The following is an 18,965-nucleotide window of genomic DNA, read 5'->3' on the forward strand; positions in this document are numbered from 1 at the left end:
AGTGGCCGGGCTGCGGGGCAAGGGGCGGCGGTGGCCGGGCAGAGGCCGGCGGGGCTGCTGGCAGGTGCGGGCAACAGCTGCCTTTGCCCGGTGCAGGCTGGAGCGAGCGCCCGGGCAGCAGCCTGCTGACACGCCAGCTCCAGGACCTGTGGCGGAGGTCGCGCAGCTCCCTGGCGCCCCAGCGCCTGGTCTTCGAGGTCACCAGCGCCAGCGTGGTCAGCGACCGCTCCTCCAAATACGTGGTGAGTGCGCCCGGGGCAGGGGGCTCGGGAGCAGACGGCCAGGGCAGGGGCCTGGCGCTGACTCTTGTCTCTGTCTCTCCCTGTGCTGCTGGGACCGTGCCGGCGGCTCAGACGAGCCTCAGGTAACTATCGCCGCCGGGTCCGGCTGCTGCCGCCCGCTCCCGCTTGGCACATCCCCCTGGGCCTGCGGCCTAGCCCGGCCTGCCTCCTGCTCCCTCGCCTGCTGCAGAGGTGCTGGCCCTCACGCCCCCGCTCCGCTCTCCCGCAGCTCTACACCATCTACCTGATCCGCTCGGGCCAGTTCGACAAGGCACCCGCCACCATCGCCCGGCGCTACTCGGACTTCGAGTGCCTGAACCGGCGCCTGCGCCGGCAGTTCGGCAGCGACCTGGCGGGTGTCGCCTTCCCCCGCAAGCGGCTGCGGCGCAACTTCACGGCCGAGACCATCGCCAAGCGCAGCCGCGCCTTCGAGCAGTTCCTGTCCCACCTGCATGCCATGGCCGAGGTGCGACGCTGCCCCGCCTTCCTGGAGTTCTTCTTCCTGCACGACCTGCAGACTGCACAGCGCCTCACCTGCAGTGGCATGTACCGCGAGGCCCTGGCTGCCTGGAGCAACGCCTACCGGCTGCAAGACAAGCTGGCCGTCTGCAGCTCGGGCCGCTTCCTGCTCACGCTGGCCGGCCTGGCCGTGTGCCAGCAGGAGCTGGACCAGCTGGGCGAGGCGCACCACCACTGCGAGCAGGCCCTGCAGCTGCTGGAGACCCAGCACGGCCACCCGCTGCTGGGGCCCTTCCTCCAGGCCCACGTGCACCTGTCCTGGAGGGTGGGCAAGGACAAGCGCCGGTCGGAGGCCCGGCTGCAGGCCCTGCAGGAGGCGGGGGTGGCGCTGGACCAGCAGCCCTCCCTGAAGGAGTTCCTTGTCAAGGAGACGCTGGACTGAGGCCGGGGGGCCGCAGCGGCAGGTGCGTTCAGGACGGGGAAGGCAGTGTGTCCGGAGGCCACCTGGCTGGCCCCAGGCCTGGCCCTGCCGGAGAACGTGGCCAGCATGCCACTGCTGGGTTCCTGGGAGAAGCCCCTTGACGGCTGGGCCGAGAGAACTCCCCAGCGGGCGCTGCTGGGAGCGAGGAGGCTCTAGACGGGATGTTCTGGTGCCAGGCAGGCAGGCCTGGACAGCTCCGGCCAGGCCCAGGGCTTTGAACCATACTTGAAGTCTTGGTAGGAAAAAGGACAGGGGCTCTACTGAGTCTGTGCACACCAACCCTCCCCTCCCTCACCCCTCCATGGGACAGATCCCTGGCTAACAGCCCCAGGCCAGTTGCCCTCCTATTGGCCAACTTCCAGTCCTGCACTTTTGCCCCTGCTTAGGTAGGAGTCCTCCTCCACCCCGGGGGCCTGCCAGGCTCTGCAAGCCACGCACGGACCCCTCAAGCCCAGCCCAGCCCCATGTAGCTGGCGGGTGGCTATGCAGCCAGGGCAGCGCTGGATGCAGGGTGGGAACAAGAGAACTGAGAAAGGGAAGCAGTGTGCACTCTGCACCAACAGCCCCCAGCCAGGCAGCCCTGCAAGAGCCGCTCAGCAGCAGCCAGGGCAGAGCAGCCCCCAGCCAGGATCTCCCCATGCCACTCCCCGCCCCCTCCGAGGTCCCTGTGACTGTGCTGGGGACACTGCCCCGCTGGGCACAGCCAGGCACAAGGTACCGACTCCATGCGGGAGCTGCCACACCTGCTTTATTGGGGGGGAGGGGAAGCAAGGCAGAGACAGCAGCTGCCAGTCCAGTGTGTAACGAACCCTCAATAAACGTGACATAACTGCAGCCTGCGTCTGCCTGGCCCCAGCCTGCACCTGCTGTGCCACCACCTCCCAGCAGCACGGAGCTCCAGCTGGCTCCAGCCCTCCGCTGCTGCCCAGGCTCCGCAGCAGGCCCATGCCCACTTCCAGACAGGGCGGCCTTTCTGCGGGGGCAGCTACAGCTTGCTCTCGATCGGGGTCTCCGCCACCCTGATGACTCCTTCCTGTGCACAGGTGACGGCCAGGACCCCATCCCTGCGCCACAGCCGTCCGTGCACCAGCCCTCGGCTCCCACCTGCCGAGAGAAGGGACAACTCTTACCTAGGAGCCCCTCAGCTCCCCCGAGGGTGTGGGCAGACCTGCCCCAGCACTGGAGGGGTGGGGGGGACCTTGGCTTCCTGCACTCACCGGCCCAGGGGCTCTCGCACTCATAGAGCATCCAGTGGTCGGCTCGGAAGGGCGCGTGGAACCACATGGAGTGGTCCAGGGAGACCATAAATTCGACCGTGTGCTGCCGGTGCGGGAGCAGGGCGGTGCCCAGGAAGGCATAGTCAGAGATGTAGGCAGCAACGCAGCAGTGTAGCTTCATATCACCCTCCCCTGCAAGGCAGTGGCTTAGAGCATGGGGCCAGGGGCCCGCGGGATGCAAGCCATCATGCTCTGAGGAGGGGTGGGGCGTGGAGCCGAGTTCCTAGGGTGCCTGCAGGACGTGCCAAAGCAGTAGCCCTGACCGCTGGCACCTCCTGTGGTCCCAGTGCCATGCTCGCCTGCTATGCCTGGAAGCCAGTATTGGCTGACTCAGCCCTGCCCTGGCCTCAGGGATAGTGAGGGCTCCAGGCCGATGCTCTCTGCTTGCTCTGGTGCTGGCAGCACTCATGGAGTGGGGCCAAGGAACAGCTTCGGCCCAGCCCTGGGCAGGACTCACCGATGTAGCCGCGCGCTCGCACCCAGAACAGCTGCTTGGGCTCCTGCGGCTGCCAGTGGAACACGTCCGGCGGGTTCACGGGCTTGATCTCAATGGGCACGTTCTGCGCCAGCATCTTGTTGAGCCCCTGCCGGTACTTCTCCACCAAGTTGGGATCCCTCCAAGACAAGACATGGGAATGGTCCCAGAGCTTGGTCCCCGCAGGGGTGTCAGCTGCAGCCCTGCCCTGCCCTGCCGGGGCCCTCGCTCCCCTCCCACGACCTTTGTGAGCAAGACCCCAGGCTGCGGTGCCAGGGCCCAGAGCACAGCTCTGGCTGGGGTTGTGGCCTGCAGCCTGCTGGCACGAACCCCAGTATGGGGAGATGGGGGCGTCCCATGCAGGTGCTGTGGTGCAGCAGTGGGGGAGGAACCTGCTGAGAGCAGCAGAGAAGCCGAGGCCTCGGGGAAGAGGGATTCCCGCTGGCCACGGAGGGAGAAGTAAGCCCTGGCTGGGGAAGAGCGAAGCGCGAGGAGGAACTGTTTGTCCTCGGCCTGTTTCATGTTCTGCCTTCCCAGGTCCACAGCGCCTTCCCCAAATTACTGCAGCTGGGGCCAGACATGTCTAAATGGGGGGTCCTGTCATCGGGGCTCACCTCTCAGGGGGCTCGGGGCTCTGTCACTCTGGCCTGGCCCCCACCGCACTACTGACGCTTTGCCTCTGCCAGCTGCACGTGAGGGCACGAGGGGTCCCCAGCACCCGTCCCACTGCACCCATGCACTCACTGCAAGTACTTGTGGATGAGCTCATCCCGCGTCAGCAGCTCCTCAGGGGCTGGCACGGCGGGCATGGCGAACTGGTGCTGCACGGGACTGGGCTGGGCCCGCTGGAAGGAGGCCTGGCAGATGAGGATGGGCTTCCCGTGCTGGACGGCCTTCACGGAGCGCACCGAGAAGCTCCTCCCGGTGCGGGTGCGTTCCACCTGGTACAGTACCGGCATGCCAGGGTCCCCTGCGCCAGGAGCAACCACGTCACCCTGAGGGGCCTGGTGCTGGGGAGCCCACCCTGCACCCCCATTCCCCAGCTGGGCAAACTGAGGCCGAGGCCCCGGCTCTTACCCGCACGCACGAAGTAGCAGTGCAGGGAGTGCACATGCACGTCCTCGCTCACCGCCCGCGCCGCCGCCACCAGCGCCTGCCCCACGATCTGCCCCCCAAACAGCCGCCGTGTCACCGGCACCCAGTAGTGCCGCCCCCTGCGGGGACACAGCCTCAGCCCCCGCATTCTAGGGTGGGGGTGCGGCTTCCCAGCACAGGGGCGGGGCTTCCAGGGGTCATCCCAGGATGGAGGCAGGTCATTCCAGGGTGGGGGCGGGGCCTCCAAGGGGTGTCCCACGATAAGGGCGGGGCTTTTGAGGGGGGGGGCTTCCAGGGTCTTTGTCCCAGGATGGGGGCGGGGCTTCCCACGAGGCGGGGCTCCCCGGCCGCCCCGCGCACCGGAAGAGGTCGAGGTCGAGGCGCTCGAGGCTGAGGACGCTGGTGACCAGGATGCTGCGCAGGTCCCCGGCGTCCGGCGACTCCCCACCGTCCTCCGCCATCTTTTGCTGTCCAGCGAGGCCGGGACCAGCCGGACGTCCCGCCCCCGCTCAGCGGGCTCCGCGGGCTGATTGGCGCCGGCCGCTGCCACTCAGCCGCCACCCTCGGAGAAGCAGGAAGTGGCCGGCTCCCGGGTGGGGCTGGGAGGGGTGCACTGATTGGACGCGGCCGCTGCCCGTCTCGGCTCACGTGATCGCCAGCCGCGGCCCGATTGGGGGGGACCTATGCCGCGCTGTCCCCGCGGCCCCGGTTGGCCAGCGCGCGGCGGGGGGCGGTGCTCGGGCTGGGTTAAGAGGCGCGGGGCGGAAGCGGGCCCCAGTGCAGGGGAGTGGGGCACAGCGGGCAGCCTTGACTTGCCTGGCATAGCAGTGGGTACAAAGGTAGGGCAGCAGCACGAGGCAGGGCTGGGAGGCGCTGCCAGACCCCGGGGTGGGGGGTGTGGTCCCAGGGCACAGGAGAGGTGTTGCCCGCATAAGGGGCTGTGGCTGAGCAGGACACAGTGCGAGTGTCATGGAGGTGGGCTCCTGCTTCAAGAACTACGAGGACTTCAAGGAGTGCTTCAGCACCTACAAGAAGGAGAACCGGTGCCACTACGGCCTGAAGACCTGCACCTCCGTGCGCTTCTACAACCGCCGCCACGGCACCCGCATCCGCGAGGACATCACGTAAGTGCCCTGAATGCTCCAGGCACCTGCCCACCCGCCTGCCAGGGAGGCTATATGCTCCCTTTGGTGCAGGGGCTGCTAGTGATGTGTTGCAGGTGACTCGGGGCAAGTAATGATGGGGGCGGAGGTCCCGGGGTCATAACAGGAGCACCACAGGGGTGCCCGTGGGCCCTGGAACACATGCATGGAGCCAGCGGGCGCTGCCCAGTGACACTCTGCTTGGAGATGGGCGTGAAGCAGGGTGAGGCAAGCAGCCCTCGGGGTGCTGTGGGCCAGAGCCTCCCTCCTGGTTGGGTGCACGCCAGCTTGATCTCCACCAGAAGGAGGTGCCAGGCCCTCGCGGAGCCGTGGACAGGGAGCGCATGGATGAAGGGGCACAGGGCACAGAGCAGCAGGAGGCCACGGAGGCCTGGTCTCACCAAGCAGGTGTCTTGGCCAGGCAGCACCAGGAGCAGCTGTGGACCCTTGACTTTTGCCATTTGAACTGCCTGCAGGATTCTGACTCGCTTCCTGTCTAAAGCTGCTGCATGCAGCTGAAACGGTCACAGCAGTGGCTGGTTTTGAAGTGCGTCCTCTTAAAAGCCTTGGGATGGAAACCGCCGTAAGAAAGACGCAGTGCCTGGACCTCTTGCAGTGTTTTTCGTGCTCAGGTCTCAGTGCTTTCCACAAGCCAGTAGCACTATCCCCATTTCACAGATGGGGACAGGGGTGTAGGGCCTGGACGTGGCTTCTCCCAGTCATGTTCATGTTGAGCAGGCTTCAAAACCTGGAACTTCTCCCAGCCCTCCTAGGCCTCAGTCCAGCTTCGTGTCCACTTAGCGTAAGAGCTCTTGACCTGCCTGTTTGAACATGATCTCTTGTGCCTGGACTACATCCGGTCAAAAAGTCATGGGCTACATTTTCAAGTTGCGGGGTGGGGGGTGTACAATGGTGTGTGTTAAACTTCGAAACAAGTTCTAGGTTCCTGCGCATTGAGTTTCTGCTGCACTCAGCAAGTCAGTTGTAAAAGCTTTGCCAGTTCTGAGTGTGCGCCATCACCCCTTAATTATAGAGTATCTCTCTGCTTCATTAACATGTTCTCTCATTTCCCTCCTCACCCACATGTATTATCCCCCCCATCTTTCACGGAGATCTTCCTCTGCAGGCAGGCCTCTGCCTTTAGTTTGTGTTGCATGCTCTCTCATTTCCTGTACCAGGTTTTAACGCTGATCTCTGAGGTGATACCTTTATGAAGGCACGCTGGTTACTTCTGATTTCATGCATTAATCTTTTCCTAAGGACACTCTCTGTATCGACTGCAGTGTCTATTGACATTCTCCAGCCACTTCAAAATTAATAGATTTTGATATTCTGTTACACTTTGCGAGGCCTGATTCTGCAGCCTTTATTGATGTGAGCAATTCTCCGGGAGTACTGGCCCAATACCGCTTCTGTAGAAGCCAGTGGATCTAGTCACACTGCAGGATCAGAGCCTAGCTCCTTCACTCTTCACGGCTGCTTTCAGAAGTGATGGCAATGATGATCTGTTTTCGATTTTGCTGCCTCTGTGGACTGGGCAAGTCAGAAACAAACATTGGATGCACCATCAGAAATGAGGGCTTGAGGCCAAACATGGCAGTAAATTTAGACTTGTATCTGCTGTGTTCAATGATGTCTTTCTGAACCTTCCTAACACCTTTTGGTTATGACCTTTATATGACATCCTTCTCATGTGTTCAGTCTTTGGATACATGGGCAGGCATGTGAGCGAGCAGTGCTAAACTCTGCTACTCCAGAACTATATCCTGCTGATTTTTGCTAACTTTTCTCCTCTTTCCTAGGTTCATGCTGGTGAAGTTCTGTTGTATCCGATCACGGGAATACAGTAAGAAGAGGAAACAAGAGCCCAACTTGTGCCCTGCTTACTTTGTCCTGCAATATAATGAGGAGATTGACCGGCTGGTGATCACAGAGCTGAACAGTAAACACGTTCATGTCGAGCCAGGGGCTCCCGTGGTTCTTACAGGCTCTTCTCGGATGACAAGAAGAGCCAGCTCCACGGTAGATGACAAACCCGCCACAAAACTGCGTAGACAACAGGAAACTAAGGCAGAAGACTGTGAAACAGCTGGCAAAGACTCTGCGACACCTGACAGGACTCCAGACAGGTCAACTTCTCTGCTCAGTAAGGTTCCTGAGGTAGTCAAAGAAAATGCCTCTCCCTCAGCTTTAGTCAAGGTTGCCGAAGTCATGAAAAACTTCCTGAGGGTGGACATGGGGTCATTGGCTTCAATCAGTGTGGGCAGCAGCCAGGAGCTCGACAGGCTCAACTTCCAGACCAGCAAAATGAAGAGCCTGTTTGTCAAGTTCTCTGAGAGCCTCTTGCTGCACAGGGTGCAGAGTGAGAGAGGACACGTGCTTTATGCCTTCTTAGCAGAAAGCAAGGACCGAGTAGGGAAGCTGGTTCATTTTGCTGTCCTCAAGGAGGACACTGGGGAGAACGTGAGTAAAATGCTCACAGTCTTCAAGGAGTTCAATCCAGAGTGGCAGAAAGTCAAGGTGGTCTTTGTGGACATGGCCTTCCTTCACAAAGCCACCCTGCAGGAGCTCTTTCCATCAGCCAAAGTACTGCTCTCTGTTTATCACACTGCCCAACTCCTAGAGAAGAAGGTAGAGGAAGCAGAAGTCTCTTCTTCCTTCAAGCGTAATGTGACACTAGCTTTGAGGGAGGCTGTCTTTTCCCCTTCTAGCCCAAATCTAGACGGCTTGTCTCAGCTGGTGAAGCGCTTGGTGGACAAAGAGTTGTTTGACTCTCTTCAGGCCAACTGGTTCTCCTGTGAGATGCTGTGGTACTTGCATGCAAAGAAAGGTCTCCTTTCCTGCAGCACCTACATGGACAGTCTGGACTTCATCACCCATAAACTATCCACTCTCTTTAGCAAGCAGTCACCACTGGAGACGAGCATCCTTCACTTTGTCGAATACGCAGACTGCTTTGACACCAAAGGCCTGGAAAACCTGAAGCAGGGTTTGTCACCAGAGGATGGCCGGAACAGCCTCGAGAAGCCTAAAGCACGCACGCGTGCCACCCCAAAACGTGCTCCTGTGCAGGCCCGGATCAGCTCTCCTGAGCCTCCCCAGCAGGTCATCAAGCAGGAACCAGCTAAGGCCACAGGTGCTATGCTGGCAGCTTTGCACAAGAGTTGCACTGACCTGAGCTACCAGCTGTACCTGAGTGAGTGGGAGGTGATGCAGAAGTCAACCAAGATTATCAGCATGAAGAACAAGATTGTGGTTCAGCTGTTAGAAGACACGCACCAGGTCAGCAAAGATTGTACGAGCTGCAGTTGTTACTTCCACTGTCGGTACCGGCTGCCCTGCAGGCACATCCTGTCTGTGCTGCATGCAAACAAGAGGGCAGTAGAAGAAGCTATGGTGTGCAAGCGCTGGCAGAAGAAGCATCAACACCCATCAGGCTTAGGAGAGAAGCTCCTGGACCACACTGAGCACTTAGCAGGTGCCCAGCCAGGGGCAGAAGAAAGGTCTGACAAAATCCAGTCCCTCAGCAAAGAGCTTGCGAATCTGCTTCTGCAGTGTGATGGGGAGGAGCTGGAGGAGCGCAGCTCCACGCTCAGAATGATTGTGGATATCTGGACTAAGTCCTCTGAGCCAGAGGAGGAAGATGAGAAACCCTTTACCTGCAGAAATGTGGGGGACCTGCCTTTCCTCTGGGTAAAACAGGAGGAGGTGGAAGTGGAGCCAGCAGCGGCAGCTTCTGGAGAGTCGCCGACAGACACCAAGAAGTTGCTAATGTGAAAGGTGAAGCCTGCTGGATTCAGACATGAAAGATGAACTGAGCTGTTTGTGGAGAGTTAATGGGTTGACCCTACCCCAGCTTCTCTTCCCCTTCCCGCTCTGCCCCAAGGAGATTCAGGGTTACGGTGAACTTGTAGGACTGTTAAAGATCCAGCTAAGGAACCTGAGACTTTCCCGGGTGCCTGGCCATTGACTCCACTGCACAGCTCTACAAAGGTTCTAGGCACCTGTAATAGCGTAGTTCCCAGCTGGCCCCCCGTCTGTCCAGCCAGTAGTTGCCTGGCACTAGGGCTGCAGAAGCCAGGCTAGCAATATCCCCTTTTTGGAGGGCTCTTCACCACTGTTTTTCCACCAAAGCCTAAGAAGGACTGGCCCAGCAGCGGGGCCCATGGTCAAGGTGGTTAGTTTCCCCCCATTCATTCAGTAGTTCTTGGTTTTTAAGTCTGGAGTGAACTGGCTCTCGCTGCCCAGGCAACGGGAGAGGTTGTTCCAGGCGCTGGGCAGGGCGCAGAGAGCTCGCTCCCCAGGGAAGTGCAATGCTGCTGTGGCTCCTGCTCTGCAGCCACCAGCGCCCCTTTGCTGCTGTGTGTTCAGACCAAATGAATTGCGAATTATTAAACCGTGGTTTCAGCTCCATGGTAATCCAGCCGTATTTCTCCCGGGCGCTGCGCTGCGCTGGGCCCTTCCCCCTGGGCGCGGGGCAGGGGCCACCCAGGGCGCTCCCCGGAGCAGGGCGGCTCCCACGTGCGGGCGTTGGCGCCGGGGTGCGAGTCACGTGACGACCTGAGTGCATCACATGACTTCGCCGGCGCTGATTGGGCGTCTCGCTCTGAGGTCGTGGGCTGGTTGCTAGGAGGGTCTATAGCTATTGGAGGATGCGTCGTCACGGCAGCAGAAGCCCACCCCGCTGAACCGAGGCGGATCCGTGGCCACTGATTGGTGGATTCGCTGGCAGACAGCCGCACCAGTATTCTGATTGGCTGCGGCTTTGAGAGGGCCGCCCGAGGATTGGCAAACTGCTGTGTCCGTCACGGAGGGGGCGGGGGAAAGCAGGAAATGGCGGCTTGGGGAAGCCGGCCCGTCTGGAGCAGGTAAGGCGGTGGGGCGGGCGCCGGGGCACGCCGGGAAGTAGCGTTGCCCCCCGCCAACAGGGGTTGGGAGGAGCGGGGCATGCCGGGATACAGCATTGCCTACCCCACGGTCGGACTCCGCTGCTGCGGGGCATGCTGGGATATAGCATTGCCCTCCAGCAGGGCTGGGCTGGAGCAGTGCATGCTGGGATCGCTCCAAGCCCCAGGTGTGAGGGCTGCTGCAGCGGTGCCCGGTGGCCGCCGTGCTGCGCTCTTGGCGGCGGGCGGCCCAGCCTGCTGGGGGGGCAGGGGTGGGAGGTGGCTTCGCCGGCCGTCGCCTGCTGTCTGAGCTGCAGGGAAAGGCGGGCAGCAGAATCGGTCCTGACCATTTGCCCTCCTGTTTCTCTCCTCCCCCCAACCCAGGCCTCCCGGACGGAGGTAGTGCGAGGGGTTGCCCCCCGCCGTGGACAGGCCTTGACCGCCGAGGGAACTGGGGCTCGTGCTCCAACAGCACACAGACACCGACTGCTAGCAATGGCCCTGGAAACGGTGAGGGAGCTCCTGAGCTTTGACTGCGGCTCCCTGGTCACTTATCAGTTAGATAAAACCTCCCAGCTGGACGCCATCAGCTTCCAGACCAACCTGATGCGAGACGTATTTGTGCATTTCCCTGAGGTCGTGCTCATCCACAGGACGCACAGCGGCAAGGGCAAAGCTCTGTACATGTTCATGGTCGACAAGCCTTTCCTGAAGCTGGAGGGTGAGATGATGAAGGTCATTCACTTCGCAGTCCCTGCAAAGGAGTCTGCAGAGAGCTTGTCTCGTCTCTACAAGACATTCAAGGCATTTAACCCCGAATGGAAGAAGATCCAGACCTTCCTGGTGGACCCACACTTCCCGTTATTGCCGATCCTCTCCCAAGCGTTCCCGTCAGCGGAAGTGCAGCTATCCGTCTTCCACGTGTGCAAATACTTGCAGCACAAGATCCACCAGATGTCTTTGGAGTGCTACACGGAAAGGCTAATTCTGAATACCTTGAGGAACACAATGTGTGCAGCCACAGAGAGCAACCTGCGAAAGATGCATACTGTTCTGAGCGATTTTGTGAAGCCTGACTTGCTGCCCCAGCTCCATATCCACTGGCTCCTCAACAGCAAGATCTGGGTCATGCATAGCTGGAGGAACTGGGCCGAGAGCAGTGAGTATTTTAAAGAACTGGAGGTCACCACTCGAGGCTTAAGTCAAGTCTTCTGCACTGGGCTCTCTCTGGAGACCTGCGCCACTTCTTTAGCAAAACACTACCAGAAGTGTGTGTCGGAGCGGTCTCCTGACGCTGTGCTGGTCTCCACTACCCCTTTGAGCAGCCATATGTCTGTCAAGGCAGCTCCGCAGAGCCTGTCGGCTCAGAGCTTGCCCCCAGCTTCTCATCCCTCCACATCTCTTCATAACCAACCAGCCCAGAAGACAGCACTGGTCTCTCTCAATCATGGCTCTCTTGCAACTCTTCAGAATCCCCTGATCTTTCTTCAGAACCCCCTGGCAGCCCCTCAGATTTCCCGGCTTCTGCAGAACCATTCAGCAAACGCTTGGAGCCCCTTGAATCTTCCTCTCCATGGAACTGCAAGAGAGACCATGGCTGAGGACACAAACAAGGACCACGACACAGAGAGGAGCAGAGAGGCTGATGATTGCATCAGTCAGTCCCTGCAGGACATCTGCACAGTACCCGCCACTAAACTTTGCTTGACTGAGTTTGCAGTGGTGCAGAAGTCTGTGCAGCTAATTGGCACCAATGAGGATGCCATCAACGTGCAGATCCTCGAAGATGCCCACAAGGTGGACCCAAAGGGCTTGAAAAGCTGTACTTGCCCCTTGAACCAAACCTTCCGGCTGCCTTGCAGGCACATCCTGGCTGTGCTGAACTCAGACAGGTGGGTCTCGCAGCCAGAAATGTTGAGCAAACAGTGGCAGAAGGGACCTGGTGGCTGTCAGGCAGGGCCAGAAAGCACCAATGGCTTCTCAGAGGTTCTAAACAGCTCCTGGGAGAAGTCTCTGGATAAATCCCTGGTTGTGTCCTTTCTCACCAAAGAGATCAGCCGCCTTCTGACCCAGTGCAGTAGTGAAGAGTTTGATCGCAGGTACAACACCCTCCGGGAACTGGCTGACAGCTGGATTGGACCTTACGTGGAAGTGAAGCTGTAGCTCTGACGCTGCTGCTTCCCAGCCCCTTCTGCTTGTGCCTTGCAGCTCTCCGGGGCACGTGGGCAGAAGCGAGATGTGAAACGCTGGAGCAACATCAGTTCAAAGCCACATGTCCTCCCTTTCGTCCTCTCAGAAATGCTGTGGTGGGAGATGGGCAACGCAGTGGGGTCTCCCTGGCTTTGGAGTGCACCTAGCACCTGTTGAATGAACATTACCCCTGCTGGGGAGACGGAGGGACCTGAATGTGGGACTCCTGCCAAGATGGCAATGGACCAACCACACTGGCCCAGCTGATAGTGGAACGGGGCAGTATGGGGCAACATGGGCCCCCATTGTCTGAACAAGGGCTTGTGCATTCAGGCCCTTTCCAGGTGCCCAGTCACTGCACTAGGCATGGGCAGCTTATCTGTGACATGTATAACACTTGCAGTTAGGCAGGGAGCTGAGTACCTCCTTGCCAGCCCTTTCCCTCCCTGCCTCCTTGGCACCTGGGGCTCCTTGCCTAGCTTGGAAGGCAGGCTGTGCTCACGTGAGGCCAGGCTCTATTTTTAAACTGCATTGTTAGTTCCCCATCTTCTCATTTCCCTATGCTGTAGTCGGCTGAGTGAACCTGCCTGTTTGGGAGCAGCAAAGGCTGTGAGGAACAGCCTACCCATAGCTCCCGCAGCAGGCACTAGGGTTACGTGGGCCAGAGGTGGCAGTTGCCCTTACACTTGCTGGGGAACTAGTGCGCTCTCCCCTTGACAGCCTTGGACTGGGAGAAGGGGATGAATGGGTGTACCCATGGCTGCCGCTTGCAGCCAGGCAGTAAGTGCAGACTGAAGGCTCGCAGGGTGCTGCAGGGAGAAGGGGGTGCTGATAGCGGCAGGACCTGCTGCATGCTTGAGTATAAGGGGTTTGGCTGCTCTGAAAGAAGCAGCTTCAGGAAAGGAGATGCCATGGGCGGGAGATGGAGATGCTGCTTTGTTGCAGCCGGCAGGGGGCAGCCAGGGGAGCAGGACTGCACTGAGAGGTCGGCTTCCCCCCCCGCCCCCGCCAGTCTGGCATGCTTGTCATCCAAAGTGCGTGTGTTCCCTTGACCCAGGTTTTGGTAGCAGCTTTGTTTATAGCAGTCAGCACACCATGGGAGCAGAGCAGAGCGGCGTGACTGGGGACTTCCTCTTGATCTGGGGTTTTGTAATACATGATCTGGTAACATAAACCTTCTCTGGGAACACTGCCTCCCATGTTTCCTTCCCCTTGAAGTTCTGCTTGGCTTCACTTCCCAGGCTGCGCAGCAAGAGCTGGAGGTGGGCTCCGGCAGCTGCTGTTGACCAGCCTCTTTCTCGGTCAGTCTCTCTTGCAGAGCTGCGGGTCCCCCCTCCTCTTCAGAGTGACCTCCCCAGCTGCCCCCTGCTCCGGATTTTCTGCCATGAAGCTCTGCACAGCTTGGATCATGTCATCCTCTCTGACCCCTGGCACGGGCACTGTGGGGATGCCCGCGATCATCATGGCAAGAGTGAGGATGCAGTTGTCAGGGGGCAAGGTTGGTGCTGGCTCTCCTGCTCTGTTACTTGCCTTCATGGGCAGCAGGAAAGCACCTCCGGGAGGAGGAAGCCCAGCCAGCGGGAAGGCCCCTGCCGGGCTGCCCTGCTCAGCACCACGCCACCTGTTCTGCTGAGCAGGTGGATACCTATGTGGAGGGGCAGTCTGAAACATGCCCGCGGGGCCGCAGGGCTGCTTGTCTCTGGGCAGTTCAAAGGGGTAATCCCATGCAGGGATCTCATGCTGGGCAAGCCTCCCAAAGTACTGCCCCCTGTATGGCTCCCACCCATAGCCTACCCTGCTGTGGATAAGGAGGCATGGAGTTGTGTGGGCCCCCCTGAGAGGCTGTGTGGGTGTCTTCTGGTACAGCAGGGCAGCTTCTTGCTGTGGAGGGCCTGCATTTGTCTCTGTGTTGCTCCTGAGCAGGCCTGGAACCAAAACCCCGGCAGCTGAGGGTGCCTCCCCTGCCTGGTAGACACTGAGATTGCCCTGCACCACATGGAGCTGTCTGCTGGCGTCTCCTGTAGGGAGAGAAGCGTGGGCTGAGCCCTTCCCAGGGTGCCCTAGCCGGAGGCAGGCCTCGCTTAGATGCCCATTGTGTTGCGTGTGGTAGGTGCCCGATCCTGGAGTGCTGGGAGGGGCCGCGAAGAGTCAGGCTCAGCCTATGTCCCCTGTGCAGCATGCACGGATACGTTCTCCCCAGGGCCTTTGCTGTGCTGTTAGGTATCTACTGCATGCATCTCCCGTGGGGATGCAGGATGTGAGTCAGGCCCAGCCTGCAAGTAAACATCTCCAGGAAAGAAAACATGCAGCTGGAATGAGAGCCACGCTGCAATTTTCATTCCATTGGAAGGGCGTGAGAGATGCTGGTCTCCCACGCCTGGCCGCTCCCTGAGAGCAGCCAGAAATGTGCTGGGATCCTAGCTCAGCCTGGCTTTCCCTGGTGACTTGGGTCTTGTTTCAAGTGACAGCTCGCTCTTGGTGAACACCTGCCCTGGCAACGCAGGAGGGCTGATTCCAGCCATTTCTAAACTGTCAGCTGCTGCGAATTGGCCTTTTGTATCCTGCCCTCTCTACTTCCAGCTGAGGAGTTTGAGCTGAGGCCTCTCTGCCTCAGCACCCTCTCACAGCCTAGTGGGTGGTAACTGGGTAACCTCTGGCTGGTGCCACGTGACCAGCATGTTATGCTTGGGCCACCCTGCATCTGAACAGTGACACAGATGCCTCGAGCCTTTGGTCTCCTGTGAGATGCCCAGACTTGCCCTATGGCAGATCATCCCTGAGTTGCCTTCCCAGCACTTCCCTGTTCACACAAAATGCTGCTGAAATAGCAGGAAAAGCAGTTACCTTGACTGGGAGCTAAAAAACCCAGTGCCACTATTTCCTTCACTGGATAAGACATGGCCAGTGTTGAACCGGCTTGCCCCATTCTAGAACCAGCATCACAGGCTCCGGCCTTACCTCACACTGGAGCCAGCGCCCAGCACTGGCTCCCCACCTACCAGCTCCCACTGTGACTAGCCCAGGTCTTCTGGAGCAGGGTGGCTTTCAGCAGGGAATGATGCTGGTGGGATTAGGGTGGCCCTGCTGACCCACTGGGTCATCTATTCCTGCTCTGACACCCTTGAGCCTCTGCCTGTCACAAGCAGGCTGGGTTTCAAGCACTTCTGGTTTGTCCCTGGTCCCCGTTCCATACAACGTGTGGACTGTGTGCACCTGCGACCGCCCTCCCATACCTCTCGGGAGGGCAAGAGCATCCTCACTGAGGTCTGTGACTCAGACAGGCGGCAGCGGGGACTGGCCCATGGTACTCCCCGTCACCGGGACTGTGTGGAGGAGGCGGAAGCTGCATGCAGCACCAATCCTACAAGCAGTGTTTGTTCAGCGCAGTTTGGAAGCACTTTATTGCTCTTGTGCTGCTGTAAGTGGAGCAGCCCCAGCCTGCCCTTCACATGCAAGGAGCTCCCTACTAGTGCTGCTCTGGCCCAGACTGGCTGTGCAGCCCTTGTACTGTCTCTTGCTGCTGCAGACAGCACTTTGCGTGTCAGGAAGCAGAGCCTGCTGAGGCTCCAGCCAGAGGCAGAGCAGTAGGGAACCAGCTCTGTTCCTGGGGCCCTGTGCTTGGAGGGTGGAAGAGCTGTCCTGGAAGATCATTTCTGATCACTTGCAGGGGCTGAGCACATGGCAGCGGCCTGCTGAGGGTGCTCCCGCTGCCCCGTCACTCGTATTTGCAGAAGTTCTTCAGGACAAGGGGCAGGTCCAAGCCATCGATGGCCAGTCGGTGGATGACATGCTTCTGGATGACCTGTCGGCAGAGGGTCTGCAAGGAGGGGACTGAAAGTGGAAGAAGAGGGAGCTGAGTTGGCTGCTCTGAGTGCATCTGTGTCGCTCTGGCACCGTGCAGGGTCACTGGGTAGGCAAGTGGCTCACAGTGAGCGTGGGGAGGTTGCCCTGGGGCAGGCCCTCGTGGGGGTGAATGCTGCCCTGTGAAGAGCTGCCACTCAGCAGTGAGGTGTGAGCTTGCATCCTGGCTGCCTGCTGGAGGTCACAGGCTGGGGGGGCAGTTCGTGTCCCTGAGCCCTGATGCCTGTGCAGTTGGAGAAGGATGGGTTGGGGGCAGGGGCTTCCCAGGGAGACAACTGGTGTGGCCGTTTTAGGATGATCAACTTTCTTTGTGCCTGTCTAGCCAGGGACTACCTGCTCCCCCCATGCTGCCCTTGAAACCCCCTCTCACCCGTGACCTGGGTCGCTGCACCCAGTGGGCACACGCATCTCACAGCCTGTTCCTGGACACTTTCTCTCTTACCTAAGAGTCATTTGGTGCTGCGGAGAGGTGCTGGGGGCGGGAATCCAGGTGGCAGCAAGCCAGCTGGTTCCCAGCTAGTGTGTGAAAGGCCTTACAGCAGGGCCATCGGGGTGCGGCGGGGGTCAGAGGCTTGGATAATCTGGTCTGTCACAAGGTGTGTAAGACTGAGCTGCAGCTAATGCAAAATCTTGCTCAACACCTCTTATCTCTGCTGGATGCTGCTGGCTTTGGGAAGGAGGGGCAGAGAGGCAGAAATTCCGGCCAAACCACTAGCACGGTTCGGAGCCAGGCTCTGACCTTGGGACCGCGCTCAAAGCGCTCGCCTGTTTACCTTCCCTCAGCACTGGGCCATGGGTTGTTGTGACCGGGGCGCTTCGTGAGAAGAGACTTTGCTCTCTGCAGCAATAGGTTGTTCCCTGCTGCCGCCAGGCCTGAATCTCTCTCTTGACCCAGAACCTGTCACGGCAGCATCTGCTTCTTTCTCACTTCTGTTTTGGGCCAATATGCAGCTAAAGCGAAACTTCCCTTAAACGCTTCATTTGCAGAAAGAGGAACCCCTGCAACCTTTCATCTGAGAAGGGAAGAACTGCGTTCAGCCTCCCGCACCGCTCCCAGCCATCTTGAGAAACCCAGTCGGGTGTCTCCAGGGGACCCCCTGCCGGTCCGGAGAGCAAAGGGCAGCAGGAGGTGAGAGGGGCTTCGCCCATGTGCTGACCTGGACCTACATCCTCCACGCAAGGTACTTTCAGCCCGGGGAGGCTGCTTGCTGCAAAGTTGCTGAGGTAAGGGTGGGGGCCAGCGCCCAGCGGACGAGTAAGAGCTGGCTGGGCGTACTCTGAAGTTATGCTCTGCTGTCAGGACGTGAACAAGTCTATCTCATGTCCCTGCACCTGGGTTTTCGCAGTGCCCTAGCGCCAACAACAGCAGGTTAGCCCTGGTGCAGGAGTGACCAGTGCAGTAAGGGACAGTCCTGCCTGCTCTGCTTTCTCGTGAGAGCTTGTTGCGAGTGTGACCCTTCACCTGGAGCCTGGACACTGGGTACCGAGCACTGCAGACAGCGCCAGGTGGCGTGGCAGTTATCACGGTCCCATCTCTGCTCTTGCTTTTGGGCTCACTTGGTGTTTGGCTCCTGCTGAGCAGGGCGAATGATGTCAGTGGTCTGTGTGGCTCAGGTGCCCGTCCTCTGAGGAGTTGGGCCACAGCACCCTGCTCAGATGGGCACGATTCGACCACCCTGCTCGGGGCTGGTGAGTCCTGTTCCCACCGTCTCCAGCTGTGAACAGCCTCCCCGGGGCTGCTGCACAAGTGTCTTCCTCACTTCTGTTCCACGTGCCCAGCGTTAGCCCCAGACCCAAGGGGAAAGGAGAGGCTATGGGCACCGGCAGTGGGGCAGGGGCAGTGAGGTACTGGGCAGAAATGCGGCGCGTACCAGGCTTGTGGGGCCTGGCGTTCAAGGGCCCAGGGCTGGTGCTGGCTTATAGGGCTGCGGCCATATCCAGCAGGAGACCAGTGTGGTCTTGTCTCCCTGCCCCATGGTGCCTGGGGCTCTGCCCTGGCAGACGGTGAAGCTGAATCTCGCCAGTGTGAGCCCCCACACCCGTGCCCCTCCCCAGAGCCCGAGGGGGGAGGCTCCTCGGATACCTACAGCCATAATCCACCTGGATCACACGGACGCTTTTTGTCGAAGCAAAAACGTCCACCACGGCGTAGAGCGGGCGGGCGGTGGGGAGGCCCCTGGCGCTGGCCCCCATGTCCTCCCCGTTGATGACGATGTGCATGTCGGCCGTGCCGTCGGGCCGGGGCACGTGGAGCACCCCGATGCGGCTCCGCCGCGCGGTGGGAGGCAGCACGTTCGTCCTGTACAGCTCGTCCAGGAGGTGGCTGTAGCGCCCGGGCCTGCTCCGGCCCACCAGCTTGTCCCGGGGGATGCGGATGTGCTCGATGAGCAGGTAGGGCTCGCAGAGGAAGCCGGGGCCCCGGGCCAGTGCGCCCGCCTCCTCGCCCTCCGGTGCCACGCGGTTGTGGTTCCTGGTGATGGCGAACACCCAGCTGTCCCCCAGGCCCACCAGGTCGGGCAGCGAGTACTCGGGCACGGCGGGCAGGCGCTGCGGGTCGTGGGCCGTCAGCCCCACGCGCAGGTGCCCGCACCAGCCCAGCTCCTTCTCCTCGATCTCCACCAGGAAGATTTCCCCGGGCGCCAGGGGCTCCCGGCTGAAGCACAGCCCGTGGGCGAAGCTCTGCACCCGCGTGGCCCGCGTGCCCCAGGCCTCGAGGCGCACGTTGGCGCCGTGGACGCGGTGGAAGCGGGCCGCCATGGTCGCGGCGCTGGGCCTGGGCCCGGCTATTTTTAAGCGAGCTGGTGACAGCTGCAGGGAG

The 18,965-nt window shown here is 60.3% G+C and overlaps 7 protein-coding genes across 8 annotated transcripts in view; 4 read left to right on the top strand and 3 right to left on the bottom strand.

The window, feature by feature from the left end:
- The window catches only part of SNX21 (sorting nexin family member 21), a 2,683-nt gene extending 830 nt beyond the window's left edge, over positions 1–1,853 (top strand). The window contains exons 2-3 of the mRNA XM_019539789.1: positions 3–242; positions 511–1,853. Of these exons, the coding sequence (XP_019395334.1) occupies positions 3–242; positions 511–1,182 (912 nt within the window). The 3' untranslated portion in view covers positions 1,183–1,853. The remainder of the gene's footprint in view (positions 1–2; positions 243–510) is intronic.
- Positions 1,854–1,956: 103 nt separating this feature from the next.
- ACOT8 (acyl-CoA thioesterase 8) lies at positions 1,957–4,696 on the bottom strand. The gene is made up of 6 exons (XM_019539524.1): positions 4,429–4,696; positions 4,051–4,187; positions 3,718–3,943; positions 2,956–3,113; positions 2,439–2,630; positions 1,957–2,325 (listed from the first exon to the last, which is right to left on the bottom strand). The coding sequence occupies exons 1-6, from the start codon at positions 4,527–4,529 to the stop codon at positions 2,207–2,209; spliced, it is 933 nt and encodes a 310-aa protein (XP_019395069.1). The 5' UTR covers positions 4,530–4,696; the 3' UTR covers positions 1,957–2,206.
- Positions 4,697–4,962: 266 nt separating this feature from the next.
- ZSWIM3 (zinc finger SWIM-type containing 3) lies at positions 4,963–9,621 on the top strand. 2 transcript variants are annotated; one of them, XM_019539522.1, is made up of 2 exons: positions 4,963–5,192; positions 7,013–9,621. In XM_019539522.1, exons 1-2 carry the CDS (start codon positions 5,038–5,040, stop codon positions 8,985–8,987), a joined length of 2,130 nt encoding a protein of 709 aa, XP_019395067.1. In that variant the 5' UTR covers positions 4,963–5,037; the 3' UTR covers positions 8,988–9,621. The 2 variants fall into 2 exon arrangements, with proteins under 2 accessions (XP_019395067.1, XP_019395068.1); XM_019539523.1 differs by lacking the exon at positions 4,963–5,192 and adding an exon at positions 5,879–6,648.
- Positions 9,622–10,480: 859 nt separating this feature from the next.
- ZSWIM1 (zinc finger SWIM-type containing 1) lies at positions 10,481–12,388 on the top strand. The gene has a single exon (XM_019539527.1). It carries the CDS (start codon positions 10,592–10,594, stop codon positions 12,257–12,259), a length of 1,668 nt encoding a protein of 555 aa, XP_019395072.1. The 5' UTR covers positions 10,481–10,591; the 3' UTR covers positions 12,260–12,388.
- Positions 12,389–13,516: 1,128 nt separating this feature from the next.
- Positions 13,517–15,277, bottom strand: SPATA25 (spermatogenesis associated 25). Its single transcript, XM_019539790.1, is given in 2 exon segments — positions 13,517–14,304; positions 15,131–15,277. Coding segments are annotated over 2 exon segments (870 nt in total). The 5' UTR covers positions 15,213–15,277.
- Positions 15,278–15,659: 382 nt separating this feature from the next.
- On the bottom strand, positions 15,660–18,925 carry NEURL2 (neuralized E3 ubiquitin protein ligase 2). Its single transcript, XM_019539528.1, has 2 exons — positions 18,235–18,925; positions 15,660–16,117 (listed from the first exon to the last, which is right to left on the bottom strand). The coding sequence occupies exons 1-2, from the start codon at positions 18,902–18,904 to the stop codon at positions 16,002–16,004; spliced, it is 786 nt and encodes a 261-aa protein (XP_019395073.1). The 5' UTR covers positions 18,905–18,925; the 3' UTR covers positions 15,660–16,001.
- The window catches only part of CTSA (cathepsin A), a 4,793-nt gene continuing 4,730 nt past the window's right edge, over positions 18,903–18,965 (top strand). The window contains exon 1 of the mRNA XM_019539791.1: positions 18,903–18,944. Coding sequence (XP_019395336.1) covers positions 18,903–18,944 — 42 coding nt within the window. The remainder of the gene's footprint in view (positions 18,945–18,965) is intronic.

Source organism: Crocodylus porosus, unplaced genomic scaffold (assembly GCF_001723895.1).
Source record: "Crocodylus porosus isolate Cpor-Errol unplaced genomic scaffold, CroPor_comp1, whole genome shotgun sequence".
Classification (NCBI taxonomy): Eukaryota; Metazoa; Chordata; order Crocodylia; family Crocodylidae; genus Crocodylus; species Crocodylus porosus.